The sequence below is a fragment of the Trichechus manatus genome, unplaced genomic scaffold (genome assembly GCF_000243295.1).
Source record: "Trichechus manatus latirostris isolate Lorelei unplaced genomic scaffold, TriManLat1.0 scaffold00159, whole genome shotgun sequence".
Taxonomy (NCBI): Eukaryota; Metazoa; Chordata; class Mammalia; order Sirenia; family Trichechidae; genus Trichechus; species Trichechus manatus.
In genome coordinates, this window is record NW_004444095.1 from 1,665,524 (window position 1) to 1,682,465 (window position 16,942).

General features: G+C 35.1%; 1 protein-coding gene across 1 annotated transcript in view; it reads right to left on the minus strand.

Moving 5' to 3' along the window:
* DMD (dystrophin) overlaps positions 1 to 16,942 on the minus strand; it is a 2,372,918-nt gene that overhangs the window by 698,428 nt on the left and 1,657,548 nt on the right. Inside the window, exon 51 of the mRNA XM_004386236.2 lies at positions 14,207 to 14,439. Within this exon, the coding sequence (XP_004386293.1) occupies positions 14,207 to 14,439 (233 nt within the window). The remainder of the gene's footprint in view (positions 1 to 14,206; positions 14,440 to 16,942) is intronic.

A 16,942-nucleotide genomic window follows, 5' to 3' on the forward strand; every position in this document is an offset into this window, starting at 1 on the left:
GCTGATATTTGACTAAGGCCCAAAGTCCATTAATTGGGGAAAAGACAGTCTCTTTAACAAATGGTGCTGGCATAATTGGATATCCATCTGCAAAAAACTGAAACAAGACCCATACCTCACAACATGCACAAAAAGTAACTCAAAATGGATCAAAGGCTTAAATATAAAATTGAAAACGATAAAGATCATGGAAGAAAAAATAGGGACAATGCTAGGAGCCCTAATACAGGGCATAAACAGAATACAAACCATAAGTAACAATGCACAAACACCAGAAGAGAGACTAGATAACTGGGAGCTCCTAATAATCAAACACTTAGGTTAATAATAACTGGGAGATTTCTTTTCTGTATACTCATAACCGTTTTGAAGGCTCTTGAAGGACCCTGAAGAGCAAGGAATCTCTAAAATATGACCGAAACTGGATTTCCCAACTACCCTAGAGGAAAGACTTTGAGTCAAATTTTGTTTAGAAAAAAATAAAGACACATGACATTTCTTATACTTTTGGAGTAGAGAAACAATCGGATCTTATAAGGAAGATTCTAAAGAATTATCCTTCTAGAATATTTTCATGTCAATGAGAATCTTCAGATGCAATGCTCTAAACCAAATAAATTCATTCTTAAAGACAGAATTTAAGAATGTCGTAGCATGTTTGGATAGTAATAATATTATGTGATAAAGAATCCCATTGCCATTGAGTCGATTCTGACTCATAGCGACCCTATAGGGCAGAGTAGAACTGCCCCATAGGGTTTCCAAGGAGTGACTGGTGGATTCTAAGGGCGGACCTTTTGGTTAGCAGCTGTAGCTCTTAACCACTACACCAGTAGGGTTTCTATATTAAATGATAGTTTCGATTCCATCAAGGGGACAATTAGTACAGCAATCAGAAGTACCAAGTATTGGATTATAGGCCCAGGGGATTTCTGACATCCGACGCACTTAGAAGCAGCAATCTCCAAACATTTTTTGATTGCACACACCTACTATTTAAAAAATTTTGGCCCACACAGGCCAATCCATATTTATTCAAATTTTTGTACATGTACTAATTTAGTAATATATGCTTTTGAGAACATAAAAACAGAAACTTTAAAAGAATGAGATAAAATAAATAAGAGAATTCATGGATCTTCTTTTATATTCTCATTTGAGGATCTCTGTAATGGAACACTGAAAGGAAGAAACAGAGCTTTCCATTTCAAATAGAATGTGAAAAGCTGCATGATTTCTGACTTTCAGACTTTATATAAGGAAGTGCTAAAATGTATCCAGGCATTTAATGCCTTTCAATACTGCCCCATATTTTGTGCTATCCTTTAAACTGGTGAGCAAATTTTAATGATTAATGAATACTTTAAATATAAATTACTATATGTTTTATCTATCTATTTATTTATAGACAACACTGATTTTATAGAATGTTGTGCTGAATTCCATCCCTTAGATAGTTATTCTGGAGCAAGCCTAGCTACTTGGTCCCTGGTAGGCACATCATGGTGAGAAGCACGAACGTTATCCTTATGACAATTTTCCAAATTACAGACATAGTACCTATGAGGAAAGAGTTCTTAAAGATTAATTTGGTAAAAACAAACCTATGTAAAGAAATCAGGTGACCCACAGAGATATGCACAATTGACTAAGATAAGTTAGCATTCTCTAAACTGTGTTCCTCAAGATATTGCACACAAAAGGTTTCCAGGGATAAATAACTGAGAAATGCTGAGCTAAACAATGCTAATATCCCTAAAGGACTTGTCAGTGACTTTGCTATGGTCATGTGCACTGTGAATCTCTAGGACAGGCAAACTCTATGGACATTTCTCAGCTTATTTGAGTACTTCATGAGGAATATCTACTAGTATCTGATGGAACTAGTGTTCCACAGAACACTTTGGGAAATGTTGAGATAGTCTATCACCTAGGAACAATAATACATTTTTTAGGCAAAATCTTAGGATCCATTATTCCCATTTTTTACATCATAAAATGAACAACAGAGATCATGATATACAAGAGTGGTAGTTCTTGTTGAATCAAGTAGCAGGAAAGAAGAAACAATCTAGGAACTTGCACCTTGGGGTGGTGCTGCAATGCAGAGACCATGGACGGCCAAGTAGACCCTGGGGTCTTTGTGGCAGAAGCTCTGCAAGCACATTTTAAAGGAGTGAAAAGATGTTATGAAAAAAGCAACATAAGTAAAGAAGAGAAACTTGGTCTTTCAAACAAATTATATTAAGTGGGCCTTGTTATTTGTTTTCCTGTTTGATTATCATGCTAAAACTGGTAATCTATTATTGCTTTGTCTGTTTTTTTTTTTTTAACTCAGTGGGTGTGTTTGGTTCTTAATAATTCAGAATATGAAAACTGATGACCTAAAACCACGTATATTGATGCTAATGGACCTCTTCAGAATTTGTCAGGCTACTTATTAAGAAAGTAATTGCTTTCTCTTTCTCCAAAGTAAAATATTCAGAGGCAAAAAGATAGAAATGAGCAACGTCACTTTCGTTAATTTTATTTTCCTGATATTTGGAATAAATTTCAATAGATAACCTGTGTCACGGCTATTTAAAGCAGTGCTGTCCAATGGTACTTTCTGCAGTGATGGAAATGTTCTATATCTGCACTGTCCAATACGGTACGCACTAGTCACATGTAACTATTGCGCATTTGAAATGTGGCTAGAACAACTGAAAAACTGATTTTTAAATTTTAATTAATTTAAATTTAAATAGCCACGTGGCTAATGGCTACTGCTACGGACAGCGCAGATTTAGAGAATTACAGACAACATATGCCATTAAAAAGGAAATTATTCCATGAGAATAGAAGGTGAATATAAACACAGTATATTTAAATTCTCTAAATTTAAACTGTTTTCATGTGACCTTTGTATGGTATAAGTGCAAAGTAAGATAACTTATATCTACCACTAAACAATATTAGGATTTTTTTTTTTATATTTACACCTCCGTGCCACTTCTGCGATAAGAGAACTAAGAAGAAGGAAATAATAAATATTGGATGGGCAACTGGCTATACCTGCCAAGATACTCTTAACTAAAACACTTTTTTTCTTCTTAACTAAAATAATCTGGCTTTTGTTCAGAACAGCAAGGTTTCAGGATTAGGTCACCAGTTTTCCTATTCTGAATTATGGATAAATAAACCCATCTACTGGGTTAAAATACTCAGGCTCCTTTAAAGCTGATCAAAATTAGGCATAAATCGTGTTGCATTTAAGAGTTAAAAGAAACATAAATACGCATATGGCTCTATAACAAATCGCTAAACTCAAAATGCTAAGTAAAACTAGTCATTCATGAAGATAAAGTAAATCCACAGTATTTATAAAACACCTAGTATGTCCTTAGCTGCTATGGCCAATAGAATACTATTCCTGTTTATGAGGAAATTGAAATTCATTTCAAGGGTTAAAAGAGAAAAATGTAAAAAGTCAAATGATAATAAAAGTTTTAGAAGAGAAATTCAAGATATGAGAAGTAGCTTCACAACAAAATATATAATAAATGGACAAAATACTTTTACAGTGAATCATTGATAAAAAGGCCAATACAGATGGGAGTTATCAAAGCAAACTTCACAGAGAACACAGGGATAGATCTCAAAGGCTTCAATGTTCTGACAGACCAGCCAACTCTACATTTCTAATCATCACCAAGGAGTGTGAAGGAACTCTAAGTCATTGGGTGTGATTACTTCATAACTGGATTTGGTTAGAACTCACACCTTGAAATGGTTGCATGGTTCTCATCTAAAAATTCCTAGTGCTAAAAATAAAATACATCCTCATTTTTATCTACAGAATGATTTTATAGATATAAAATGATTTTGTGATATATAGATTCTTGCCTGCTTGCATTCTTTCCAACTTCTACTATGTGCCCCCGATAACTGTTCTTTTTTCAGTGCCTAACACCTATTATAATACTGCTTAAAAAAATAAATAAAATCGAACTTGGGTAAATCTAATAAAGGGCCATCTGATTTTTATGTCAAATTTCTCAAAGGGCATTTATGGTTCTGTCTGTGGCAGCTTTTTATGATTTTCACATAGTATGACATGACAGAAGAGCTTAGCCTTAATGGAGTTGCAGACAATTTCTCTTATTTCTCTCTCATCACAATCTAGTTCTTTTTAGATTTATGGGAAAAGAATGAAAAATTAAGTGTAAGTTCTTCCCTCCTCTCCACTTTTTTTAGTACAAAATCAACTCAGTTTATCTATATACCCTTTTGCCCGAAACTCTCCCAATGGCTTTACTTCTTATTTCTAGTTGAAGGGTTTAAAAATAATCCTAGAGCTGAACATAAATTATATTGGTTGAGGGGGGAAAATTATATCATCACAAAATTTATTCTGTTTCCATAATTGAAGGGAGAATATGTCAGGTAAATCAAAGCATTTCTATTGGAGAGAGAAACAATACAGAAGGTATTCATTCCTTGAATAAATTATAGAAGATACATAATGCTTGAATATGATGCTACTTATTCACACAGAACATAAAAAATAAAGATAAGGGAATCTGGAAGCATTTATGAATTACTAAAATTAAACACAAAGTTACTTTTAAATCCAATAAGAAATTGCCCCAAAATCACTCTAGAAATCCTGGTATTAATTTTAGTGAATTCAGAAAGGATCAAAAGAAAAGGGTCAAATCCTACTGCTTCTCTTTCAAAAACAATGCAGCTATGTCCACCTTGGAAATTATTGATCAATTAGCTTAGTTTATGAAATTTAAAAGCTTTAAAATATATCAATGCAAAGACCAATTTTAATGCACTCGTGATTTGAATAAAAATCAACCAAAAATATAGAATGAGGAAGACTAGCTTAATTTTATTTTCTATGATAAAGGAAGGCATATATTTAGCAGAAGAAAATAAATAACAATGTAGTCATTGATTCGTTCATTCTAACATGTATGTGATTGAAACCACCCTAGCACTTTTTTCTGTTGTGTCAATTATCGCTCTCTGCCTTTTATGTTTCCCTTATAGAAGAAAGACACACTCTAAAATTGGGGCCTATATCCTTCTGATTTTTAATCCTCAACAACATACAAAACCAATGTCTCTCACCAGCAAGTTTTTACTAAATAACAGATGAATGAAATGTAGTCTTATACTGAAAGCCCTTTAAAAAGTAGTTAACATATTTCTAAACAATCTGCATGACACTGTAACTCAGAGTTCTCCAAAGTAGGCATTTGAGGAAGGAATGAAAATATTAGTAGTGCTTATTTTAATTGCAGTCTATTGAAATATATACTTTATGGGCATGTTAATAATATATATTCATCACTTGAACATAAGTAAACAGAAAATCGTGGAAAGATGTGCAAAAACATTTTTACTAATAATGATGTGTGATCACTGCTATAAGTCATTTTCAATTATTCATTAGCATAAACAAGGACATAAATCCAAACTTTTACTCCACCATTTATCTGGTGAATGCATGCATGCACGCATAAATGAATGAATGAACAACATGTACCTAACATTACCCTAACATTTTTATTGTTGTTGTTAGGTGCTCTCAAGTCTATTTTCAACTCATAGCAACCCCATGTGACACAGTAGAACTGCCCCCATAGGGTTTCCTAGACTGTAATCTTTAGGAAAGCAGATCTCCAGGTCTTTCTCCTTCAGAGCCACTGGATGGGTTCAAACCACCAATCTTTTGGTTAGCAGCCGAGTGCTTAACCGTTACACCACCAGGGCTCCTTACCCTAGCATTAAGGGTAACAAAAAGAAGCACTTACACTACAATACACTACAGTAGCCCCCACCCCCTCATCCGTGGTTTCACTATCTGAGGTTTCAGTTACCCACGGTCAACTGCAGACCGAAAATGTCAAATGAATAGAGTGATGAAATCTCATGCTTTCCTGCTCCATCCTGCTGGGAGACCACATTCACATAAGTTTTATTACAGTATATTGTTATAATTGTTCTACTTTATTATTAGTTATTACTATTCATCTTTTACTATGCCTAATTTATAAACTAAACTTTATCATAGGTATGTATGTATAGGTCAAAACATAGTATATATAGGGTTTGCTACTATCTGTGCTTTCAGGCATCCACAGGGATCCTGGAACATATCCCTCCATGGAAAAGGGGGAATACTGTATAACTTCAATTATAGACTTTAAGGACCCAAAATTATGGTGAAATCTGAAGCCCAGATTAAAATTTAGAGTGTAATTATATAACTAAAAATAAGATTAAAAGACACTGAATTATTTATACTGCTGTATTTTAAAAGAGTTAGAGAAGACCTCAGATTTTAGGTATTTTTATGAAAATAATAAAAGTCATTTCATAAAAGCAACCTAACTAGGCCAAAGCAAGGAAATTTGTAAATAGAACTCACTATTTAAAAAAAATGATAAACATAAAATTCCTTATCAGAATCACACTGGTATGTCATTGAAAACACAGTGTACTGGCTTTTATCAGAATTCATGTAAATATCTCGGTTCAGTTTTACTTGATATGGTTTTGACAGAAAATTTTACAGTGAATTAAATTGAAATGTAATAAGATGCATTTCTATTCATAAACTTTGAAATATGTGGATTGGCAAAGCTTATGTTTATCTTTAAGCAAAAAAGTGTATGGTATTATTTTCCATAAAAAAGGTTATTATGGGGCTTAGAAAATGGGATTTGTTGTGTGTTTGCAATTCTATGACCTTTTTATTTAAGGGGAGTTTGTTATTTTTTTGTCATGATCAGAGAATATAAAACAGGTTATACTACTGACACTGACATATCTTTACATCCTTCAGTGAAGATAATAGTCAATCTGGCTCACATCAGGTAAGGAAAGAAAATTGAGGGAACGTGGAGCAATGATCCACAGGGTTACAAACTGCCTACTGGAGACATGCATATGTGTTGGGAGATAATTACAGTACATAATTTGCAAATATCTTCAGCCAAACAGATTACAGCTTTATTCATTGTATAATGCAAGGCACTGAAAAAAAAACAAAAAACAAACCCATTGCCATCGAGTTGATTCCAACTCATAACGACTCTATAGCACATAGTAGAACTGCTCCATAGGGTTTCCAAGGAGTGGCTGGTGGATTCAAACTGCTGACCTTTTGGTTAGCAGCCTGAGCCCTTAACCACTACGCCATCAGGGCTCCAAAATACACCTTCCATGTATAGAAAGACAGTGCACTCTAGTATAGTGTTTTCTAAACACAGTTGTGCAGATAGGAACTGATGAAATGGTAAGGGATGAATGGTTGTTTGATGAAACAGAAAATCAGAATACTGCATCTCCTCACTCTAAGAAGAAACCCTAGTGGCGCAGTAGGTAAGAGCTACGGCTGCTAACCAAAAGGTCGGCAGTTTGAATCTGCCAGGTGCTCCTTGGAAACCCTATGGGGCAGTTCTACTCTGTCCTATAGGGTCGCTATGAGTTGGAATCGACTGGAGGCCAACGAGTTTGTTCTTTTTTGGGGGGTTCACCCTAAGAAGATTATCACCCAACTTGTGAAATCCATTGGATACCCACAGAAATAAACTGTTCAGTTTGTTTTGTTCTAATTTTAGTGGAGAAATGAAGGGATGTGCGAGAAGTCAGGGAGTCATAGATAAAGAAAAGAAGAAACATCTATTCCAAAGAGGTCTGGATTTATGTTAGGACCTTACTAGGTGACCTACAACCAATTAACTAAAGTGTCTGTAACTTTTCTTATTTGGTGAATAAGGCAAACTATTTGCAATACTTAATTTTCCGCTATGTTCCTGGCAATAAAATAATTCAAGAAATACTCTGTTTTCTTTTGTTTTTAATTTAAACAATCAATGCAATTCTCCCCAAACACACACTTTGTTCCATCAATCCTTCTAGGGCCATGATGGACAAGTTTCTTTGCCATCAGATTGTGGATGAATTTATTCAATGAAAGTTATACTCAGAATGACTCTGGAGCTATTCACTTGCTTTGTGTAGATACAGCCAGAGTTACAAATAACAATAATAATAACAATAGAATTTTTATTAAAGACTTTGACCTTAACAAAAACAAAAAAATAAACACATCCAAGTAATTATTTCCCATTTAAATGTATATACTATGCCTACTGAAACTGCTTATTCAATCTTTAGATAATGAAATCTCCCAGGTAGCACTGTAATTCATAGTTAAAAATGAATCTTGAACAATGCTATTATCATCTTGTTCAGTTTGGCCAATTTGCCTCAACCCCAACCTGGAGAGGTCTTAGAGAATAAAACTCCTGTGCTGATTCAATTCTTTATTCAATACAAGTGTCTGTGGTTCAGAATTAGTGGTGAACTACCCTGAGCACCTGGCCAAAACGACTTGAACAAAGACTACAATTAATTTGGCACAGGCAATCAGAGACATAACCAAACCAAACCCACAGCTGTCTAGTTGATGCCTGCTCATAGCGACCCTATAGGACAAAGTAGAACTGCCCCATAGGGTTTCCAAGGCTGTAATCCTTACAGAAGCAGACTGCCACATCTTTCTTCTATGGAACAGCTAGTGGGTTACAATCACTGACGTTTCGGTTAGCAGCCAAACACTTAACCGCTGCACCACCAAGGCTCCAGTCAGAGACCAGTAGTATAAAAAATATCAATATTATATGGTCACCTAATTTTTTTTGTTGATAACAACACTATTCTCCACTGCCACAAACCTCCTCCCAAATTTCCCACCCTCTTCTCTCTTTCTCACCTCTCCCCCAACCTCTTTCCTCCCTCCCTCTTTTTTCCCTCTCTACCTTTCTTTCCTCCCTTCCTTCCTTTCTCCTTACCTCCCCCTCCTTCCTCCTTCTTCTGCTCAGGGTCAGATTTAATCATAACTTTCTGAGATAAACTCTAGACATAATGTTTTCCTTCGTTCATTAATTACGTCATAAAAGAAAACTGCTAATCATTGTCAAAACAATTTCATCCCTGAGTCAATTTTACTTAACATGGGATGAAATTAAAATAAAAAATTCTTAATCAGATTTCTCTGACACTAAACTATGAATTACAAATCACTGTCTGCTATTAATTCACAATTCTAGAAAATAAACCTTGAACTTTTTGTTTTACTTTTAAAGGTTTAATCTGCATATTTCTTATCTCTATTTTTCTAATATATAATGGTGTATCTTCTACTCTCAAATTGTTAAGGTTGCTTAATTTGTAAAATGGCTACATTTTACAATCTTTTAAAAATTAAAGTTAATTTAAACTTCCATTTTCTTTTGTTTAATATCAATCACTTAGTAAAAATTATTTGCATTTCAAAATGGTAACAGGTCTCCATTTTCTAAATTAATAATTTAATTAAACAACTTTTGCTAAAGAAGAACAGAAGCTTTTTACCAAATATGTGATTTCTAGTCCTTGGAATCAAGGCCTAGAGCTATTTAAGAAGATAGCTGATTCAAATGCCATCTCTTTATATCCTTTCTGAAGTCGATATTTCAATCACTGTATGTCTGAGTTTGGATCTGAATCTCATAAATTTAAAATTAAGTTCTCCTGTAGTCATGAAATGTCTTGTTCCATCATATTACCTAACTTCTGATGCTTTGCAGCTACTATGACAATCCTCAAATTCCAATCTCTGTTAAAAATGCAGCTTCCCTATCACATTTCATTCATATTATCCGTCAAACAATCTACCTTTATTGTGAACCATTTGCGGTATATGGAATGGTCAAACAAACTTATATTGGGATACTGGTATATAAATCATCTTTATCTTTGGTCTCCATGTTGCACAGGTTCAGTAGATAAACACGTTGCTTGGATCATGATAATCACCTCTTGCAAATCTTTATTTGCTCTGTCCTCCAACTTCTTGCTCAAGCGCAGTGGTTGTTGTGTATTGGCCGCTCAGTATCCTTTCCCTCTTCTTTGGTTAATAGACTGCAATTTCTTTGTGGGGGGGGTACCTTTGCCTCATTACAAGAGACTCTTCTAGGAGAGGGTTGTAAATCAAAGTTCTCTGCTCTCCTCTACTAAGGGATGGGTGTGTGACCCAAGCAAGTCAACCGGAGTCTCTCTTCCAGAACTTAAAATCTTGAGCAGAGTTATACAGGATTGAAAAAAGAGAGTATCGCAAGGAGACTCGAGTAGTTCCTGTTAACCAGATGCCCAGGCATCCTCAGATCCCTTTTATTTGTTTAAGCCTTGTTCCATAGTCTTCATGATAATTCCAGTACATTCACTGTGTGCCTTATTTAATCAGAGATAGCTTCTATTGCTTGCATCCAGAGAACCCCAACTAATATACAACTAAACTATAATTCATAATTTTACCTCCTGTTTAAAATTTTAAGTTGGCTACTGCCTTCAGGAAATAATCAAAACCCTTGAGCCTGGCAAGGAAGGATTCCCCATTATCTAATCCCACACACCTCTCTTCAACCTCATCATTTTCTTCCTCATCATTCATCCCTAACTTTAGCCATATGGAATCACAATTCCTGGAACACACCATGTTGTTTCCCACCTCAGTGAAAAGCACAGCCTGTTTCTTCTGCCTGAATTGTCCTTCCTTGTTTTATCCATCTGGTTAATTCCAACTCGTTCTTCAACATTTGACTGAACTTTTACATTCTTCAGGAAGATTTTCCTGACACCTGTTCTCTTCCCTAGCTTAGTTAGATTTCCTCTCCCTGAATTAAGTCCCCAGAGCATCACTTAAACATGCCCAGGGAAGTGAAAAGTATGGTGGTTAAGGGTAAGTAAGGACTCTGGAACCAGATAGTCCATATTCAAACCCCATTGCTGTCACTTCACTACTTGACTTTGGGCAGGTTACTTAACCCCTCTGTGCCTTAGTTCATACCTCACAGTATCATTGTTAGTATTAAATAATACGCGTGAAGTTAGATCAGTGACTGGCATATCATTAGTGCTAAGTATGTGCTAGCTATTATCCTGAAATTTATCTCTATCTTCATGTTATTATTGCTTTTTACCCTTCATCCTTTTTAATTTGTGTGCTCCTTACTTATTCAACTATGTATTTCTCAGGAACTTAGTAATAGCTCGATAAAAGTTTGTTAAAGAATATATGAATAAATAGGCATTGAAAGCATTTCACAGTTTACACATTTCTCATACCTCAAATACTAAGGACAAGATTGTTTTATTTTAATATGTTACATATAGGAAATATTCATTTTCTCATATTGTAATAAACATCTTCCCCAAAATTATCTATCTTTTGCCACCACATATTTGTTTAATGATAATTTAAGGTCATCTCAATGACCATTTAGTGTTTGAGGCTGTAAAAGTCAAGAACTGACAATATCTTCATAAATTATTTTTCAATGTGAGAGAAAGAAGCAAGTGTAGGCATTTCCATTATTTAGCAAGAGAAGGAATATTGCATATATGCATATATATACATATATAAAACCGAACCAAACCCCCTGCTGTTGAGTCAATTCCGACTTATAGTGACCCTATACAACAGAGTAGAACTGCCCCATAGGGTTTCCAAGGAGTGCCTGGTAGATTCAAACTGCCGACCTTTTGATTAGCAGCCAAGCTCTTAACCACTGCGCCACCAGGGCCCCATATATATATGTATTTATATGATATATATAACATAAAATATAATTATATTATATAAAAAATAATTTAGGTTCTGATGTCAATAGACAATAGCCAAGCTCTTACCTTTGCACCCCCAGGGCTTCATAGAGAGTGGCAGAGCCACTTAAAAAAAAGTCAGTAGATGCAGATTCTGATCCTGGCTTTGTGTGACCTTAGACATGGCACTTGAACTCCTCCTCTAAATTAATTTCTACCTATATTTAAAGACTATCTCTTTGAAGGAGCATTAAATTAGTAGACTTTTCAGGAACAGACAAATATATTTTGGCTTCACTAAAGGATAGGCTCACAAACTCATCACAAGGGACTAGACTTTCTCCCCCACTCTACTATCAAGCGACTTTTACAGGAAGCCATACTGTCAATGGCAGAATGGGGTGCAGATGTAGAAGAAGCTTTTATTTTCATATAATAATATCATGTGATACACAATTTGCACGACACAAATGCTGTGAATGGGCAGACGCCCATAAACTTCACTCTAGCACCTAATATTAATTACCAACAGTTATTGAATACTTGCAGTGAGCCAGACAAGGTAAAAAGCCATTTTCATGTCTGTAACGTAATTGAATCCTCACGCCAAACTACAAGGCAGGTACTGTCATTATCTGCATTTTATAGATAGATAAACGCAGACTCAAGGAGGTTGAAAAAATTATCAAAGCACACATGGCTGTAGTAGTGAAGCCAAACTTTGAACCAGACAGTCTAACTCCAAAGCCCTTGCTTTAAACACTTTAACATACTGTCTCCTCTGGTAAGTAAAAGTTCTGGAAGAATTGGTATACCTCAATATAATATTGTGAAATAATGTACCTCATTTCTGTAAGTATCAGCACATGGCAATTCTAAAATGCTCAGTATAGTGTCTGACATAGAAGACACATATACATATGCATCACTAAATGATAACTACAGTTTCAGTAATTACTGGTAGGCAGTATAGGTATAAATAAGAAGACAGGCTTAGGAATCAAACAGACTTGCATTTGAATCCTTGTTCTGCTACTTACTAGAAGTGTGATATCTATGTGCCTCAGTTGCTTTTCCTGAAAAATGTGGCTATTAATATTTGTTATAAAGTGGTAGTAGAACACACACACACACACACACACACACACACACATATATATATATATATATATACACACACATATATATGGAGCCCTGGTGGTACAATGGTTAAGTGCTTGGCTGTTGGGTTCAAACCCACCCAGCAGCTCCATGGGACAAAGACCTGGAGATCTGTTCTTACAAAGATTATGGCCAAGGAAATCCTATGGAGAAGTTCTACTGTCACATGGGGTCACTATAAGTTGGAATTGACTCGACAGCACCCAACAACAACATACGATTATATGTAATATTTACATTTCTATGTATGAGGTGGAATCGACTTGACGGAATTGGGCTTTTTATGTATACACACATATCCATCACTGTATGGTGAATGTGTATTCTGTGCTCCCTGCACGAAGAAGAGGAAACCAAGATCCAGAGAATGATGTGACTACAATCAAGTTATTTGCAAATAACAAAGAACACTGAATCCAGGTGTTTTGAGTGCAAGTTGAAGGTATGTTAGACGCAGGTTGCTTACTACCAAATTATTTCTACTGATTTGCTGAAGTCAATTTGAAAAAGAAATTTCCCTTACTCTGTTTGCTTTGCTTTTTTTTTTTCTTAAAAGGTAGTTCTGTAATACCTATATACTTTCAACACAATTTACTATTTCTTTAGAAGATACTTGAAAACTTTTACAAGTGAAATAACTATAGTGTATAAACCTTTCAAAACTACTTTTCTTGTTCATTCAGAAATATAAAAGATACATAGTATATTTGTTCTATTTAGGTAATCCACATTTATATCAATGTATTTTTATGATTCTAGCTGATGTCATCAGTTTGCAAAATGGATTCCAAAGAGATTAAGAAACGCAAGCTTTGTATTAAAAAGCATGTTTATCTGAATACGGCATTGCATAGATGCCAGTATTAAGATCCAGGGTTTTTCAAATTTATTATGTTTTGTACTTCTCTCTTTTTTATTTGTAACTAACTTTCAATTATCCTTATCATTGGAGGCGGAAAATTGGCACAGACAACTTCGAAGACTGGATAATAACCAACTCCCAGATTATTATATTTAATTCTGTAATATGTTATGGCTGCATAGTGCCAAAACAAACAGTTTAAATATAAACAACTTAATTGAGCTACTTATTTGGTATTAAATAGCTCTTTCAAATACAAGTTGTTTAGTGAATTTAATTAAGCCAACTATACTTGTAAGGTTTATAATTTTTCCTTGTATTTTTCCTTTTTAATTTATGGCTGTTTTAGATAATTGCATTAATTTGTATCCCCGATCACACTTAGGCTGAATAGAGTAGAGAATAGTGTATCTGCTGGTAGAAAAAAAGTGCCTAAAAACTGGTGGGAAATGGGCTAGGAGGGTGACATGATCTGTGGAAAATCTTTACTTTTAAAGAATAATCTTTGTCAGCTTTTATCTTGTTTCTCCCCCATACCTTCTGCTTGATGATCATCTCATTGATGTCTTCAAGGTCACCCACCATCACTCTCTGCGATTTTATAACTCGATCAAGCAGAGAAAGCCAGTCGTTAAGTTCTGTCCAAGCCTGGTTGAAATCCGCCAGAGCAGGTACCTCCAACAGCAAGGAAGATGGCATCTCTACTTTGGAGATAGCAGTTTCCTTGGTACCCACAGGTTGTGTCACCAGAGTAACAGTCTGACTAGGAGCTAAAATATATATATTTTTTTTTTGCAAAAAGGAAAAAAGAAAAAGAAAAGAAAAATTAGAAACAGAAGCTAAGGAGCCAATTTCAATAACAATAAATCAACTTTAACTGAAAGGCAACAATTGGAGCCAAAGTATTATTTACAACAGTATATGATTTTTCTAACAATGTAGACACTTTAAATAGTAATACATGACAGGAAAATTCAAAGACTCAAATTTTTCATTAATACACATTTAATAATCTTTCAAAATGATTTTGCTTATTTTCATGTCCAAACAATTAAATCCAACAGTCCTTCTCAAAACAGTTATATAGATTATGGAACTGGTAAAGGGAACAAAAGTAATCAGACCTTGCCAGGTGACTAAGTGTTACTTTTTTTTTTCATTCAAGGAGAAAAAAAAGCAAAAGATAAGATTGGATAAGATTTTATTTCTGACTTATGATTTCCTTGAATAGCAAGTACATTAATTTGGAGGTGGACCCTAGGGAAATCAAAGCAAATGAAATGTTCTTGTCTTAGTTGTGTATTTTATATTGGGAGCAGCTTATCGTATTTTTTCGTTTCTTTCCAATTGGTGATAAAGTGGCTAGCAGTGAAGAAAAACCAAGCTACATTATTTCTGGAAAATGAGAACTAATAAAGTTATTCTATTTGGCCATGACACGTTGTTTCAAAGTCATTAAGAAATCTTAAATGAATATTAATAGTGTTAAACACAGGACAGAAGATATCACATGGTAATTATTAAGATTTGAAATCTAGGAACACAAATGCGTGGGACAGAATCCCCCTCTTTGCCTTGGTTAAGTTACTCAACCTCTTTAAAGTTTAGTTTTTCTCCTCAATAAAGGAAAGATAGTAATAAGGTAAACATCATTGGGGCAGTTGTGTAGCTTAAATGACTAATACAAGACATGTACATAGAACAATGCCAGAAATAGCAACATCATCATTATCATCATGATCCCCCTCCTCCTCCTTATCATAATCATATTAGCACAGTGCCTGACACTAGTAGGTAAACAATAACGTCAGGTAATATTTTTATACACACCTGGTAAATAATACACACAGTAATGAGCAAAAATGGTGAGAACTTGAGGATAGGGGCAAGAAACGTGAAATATTTGCATAAAACATATTCAAAGGTCTGTAGGTATCTCTATAGTTACTGAAGTGGGCTGAAATTCCTGGTGTGAATTGGTCCCAAAAACTAACAAACAGCTGGGTTACTGGAGGTGAGTGGAGGAGGAGAAGGAATGCCTAATCTAGTTTATAGGCAATGGCCTCAGAAGCCTAATATATCCAGGAGATCACTGGTAAACAAGTATTTGACTATGTAGTTCAAAGAGGAAGCTTTCAGAGAAAACTGCAAAAGACATCTCAATGGAAAACCCTAGAGGCATGGGCAACAATGGGACTGTTCTAGGAGCAGAAGGAAAATGTGCCATGTTGAATTTCCATTCTGAGGTGGCCATAAATTATTTTTCATGGTTGTATTACTTTTTATACTTTTAGAGTTGTCTTCTTATTAGAGAAGAAGATGAGGGAGATGGGGGAATTCTTCTCTTTTCTCAAGCATTTAAGAGACAATAAGAGGAAGACAACTGAGGGAAGAGGTCCCTACAGATGGAAGAAATAAGCTTCAAGAAGGCAGAAGGCGGGGGAGTATTTGAGGTGTTATATAGAACCAAAACTAATGCCAAGTAGTAATGACTGAGGAGTTAAAGACTAAATTTTGTTGCTTGAAACAATCTCACTAGTCTGAGACTCTTTCTAAAAAGAATGAAACATAATCTGAAGCAGAAATAGCATCTTGTGATCCACAGTCCAGTAGGAGGAAGCACGGGAGTCAACAAGATCCAGAAATCTTAAAAGGGATTCCTGGAGATGAGCAGAATCCCTGGGGAGGATGCTTGGGTAAGGAAGAAAAGAGAGCTACATTAAAATATCACTGTAGGAGCTAACTGCAGAAAGCCTGGCTGATTGGAAAACATGGACAACTTATTCTTAAATAAATACACAAAGGATAACATATAGTAGTTTGGGAGGACTTCAAGGTTAGGGGAAGTGTCAGAAAACACTTGTTTTTTAACTCGACTTCTTGAAAATTTGACTCTCAAAAGGCAGCAGGAATAGAGATTTATTGTTTCCCTCTGGACTTGCTTCTGACTAACAAAAAGAACTGTTTAATGAAATCAAAATGATCATGCCATCTTAAATTTCATAATGGTGAAGGATAAGAATACAGAGACTTATATCAGATGTCAATGAGCAAACCACTAGTGTTTTCTGGAAAGCACATTTGGAGGTGGGGGGAAGTCTATGGAAAAGAAAAATGCAACACTAGAGCCAGAGACTCAAAAAGGAAGAATGATTCAAGATAAAAGATAAGTGCAGGAGTTCCGGCAAGATGGCGCTCTAGGCAGAAGCACCACACCGTCCCTCCACAGCAAAGATCTGAAAAAGCCAAACAGAGAATGCAACAATCCTGAAA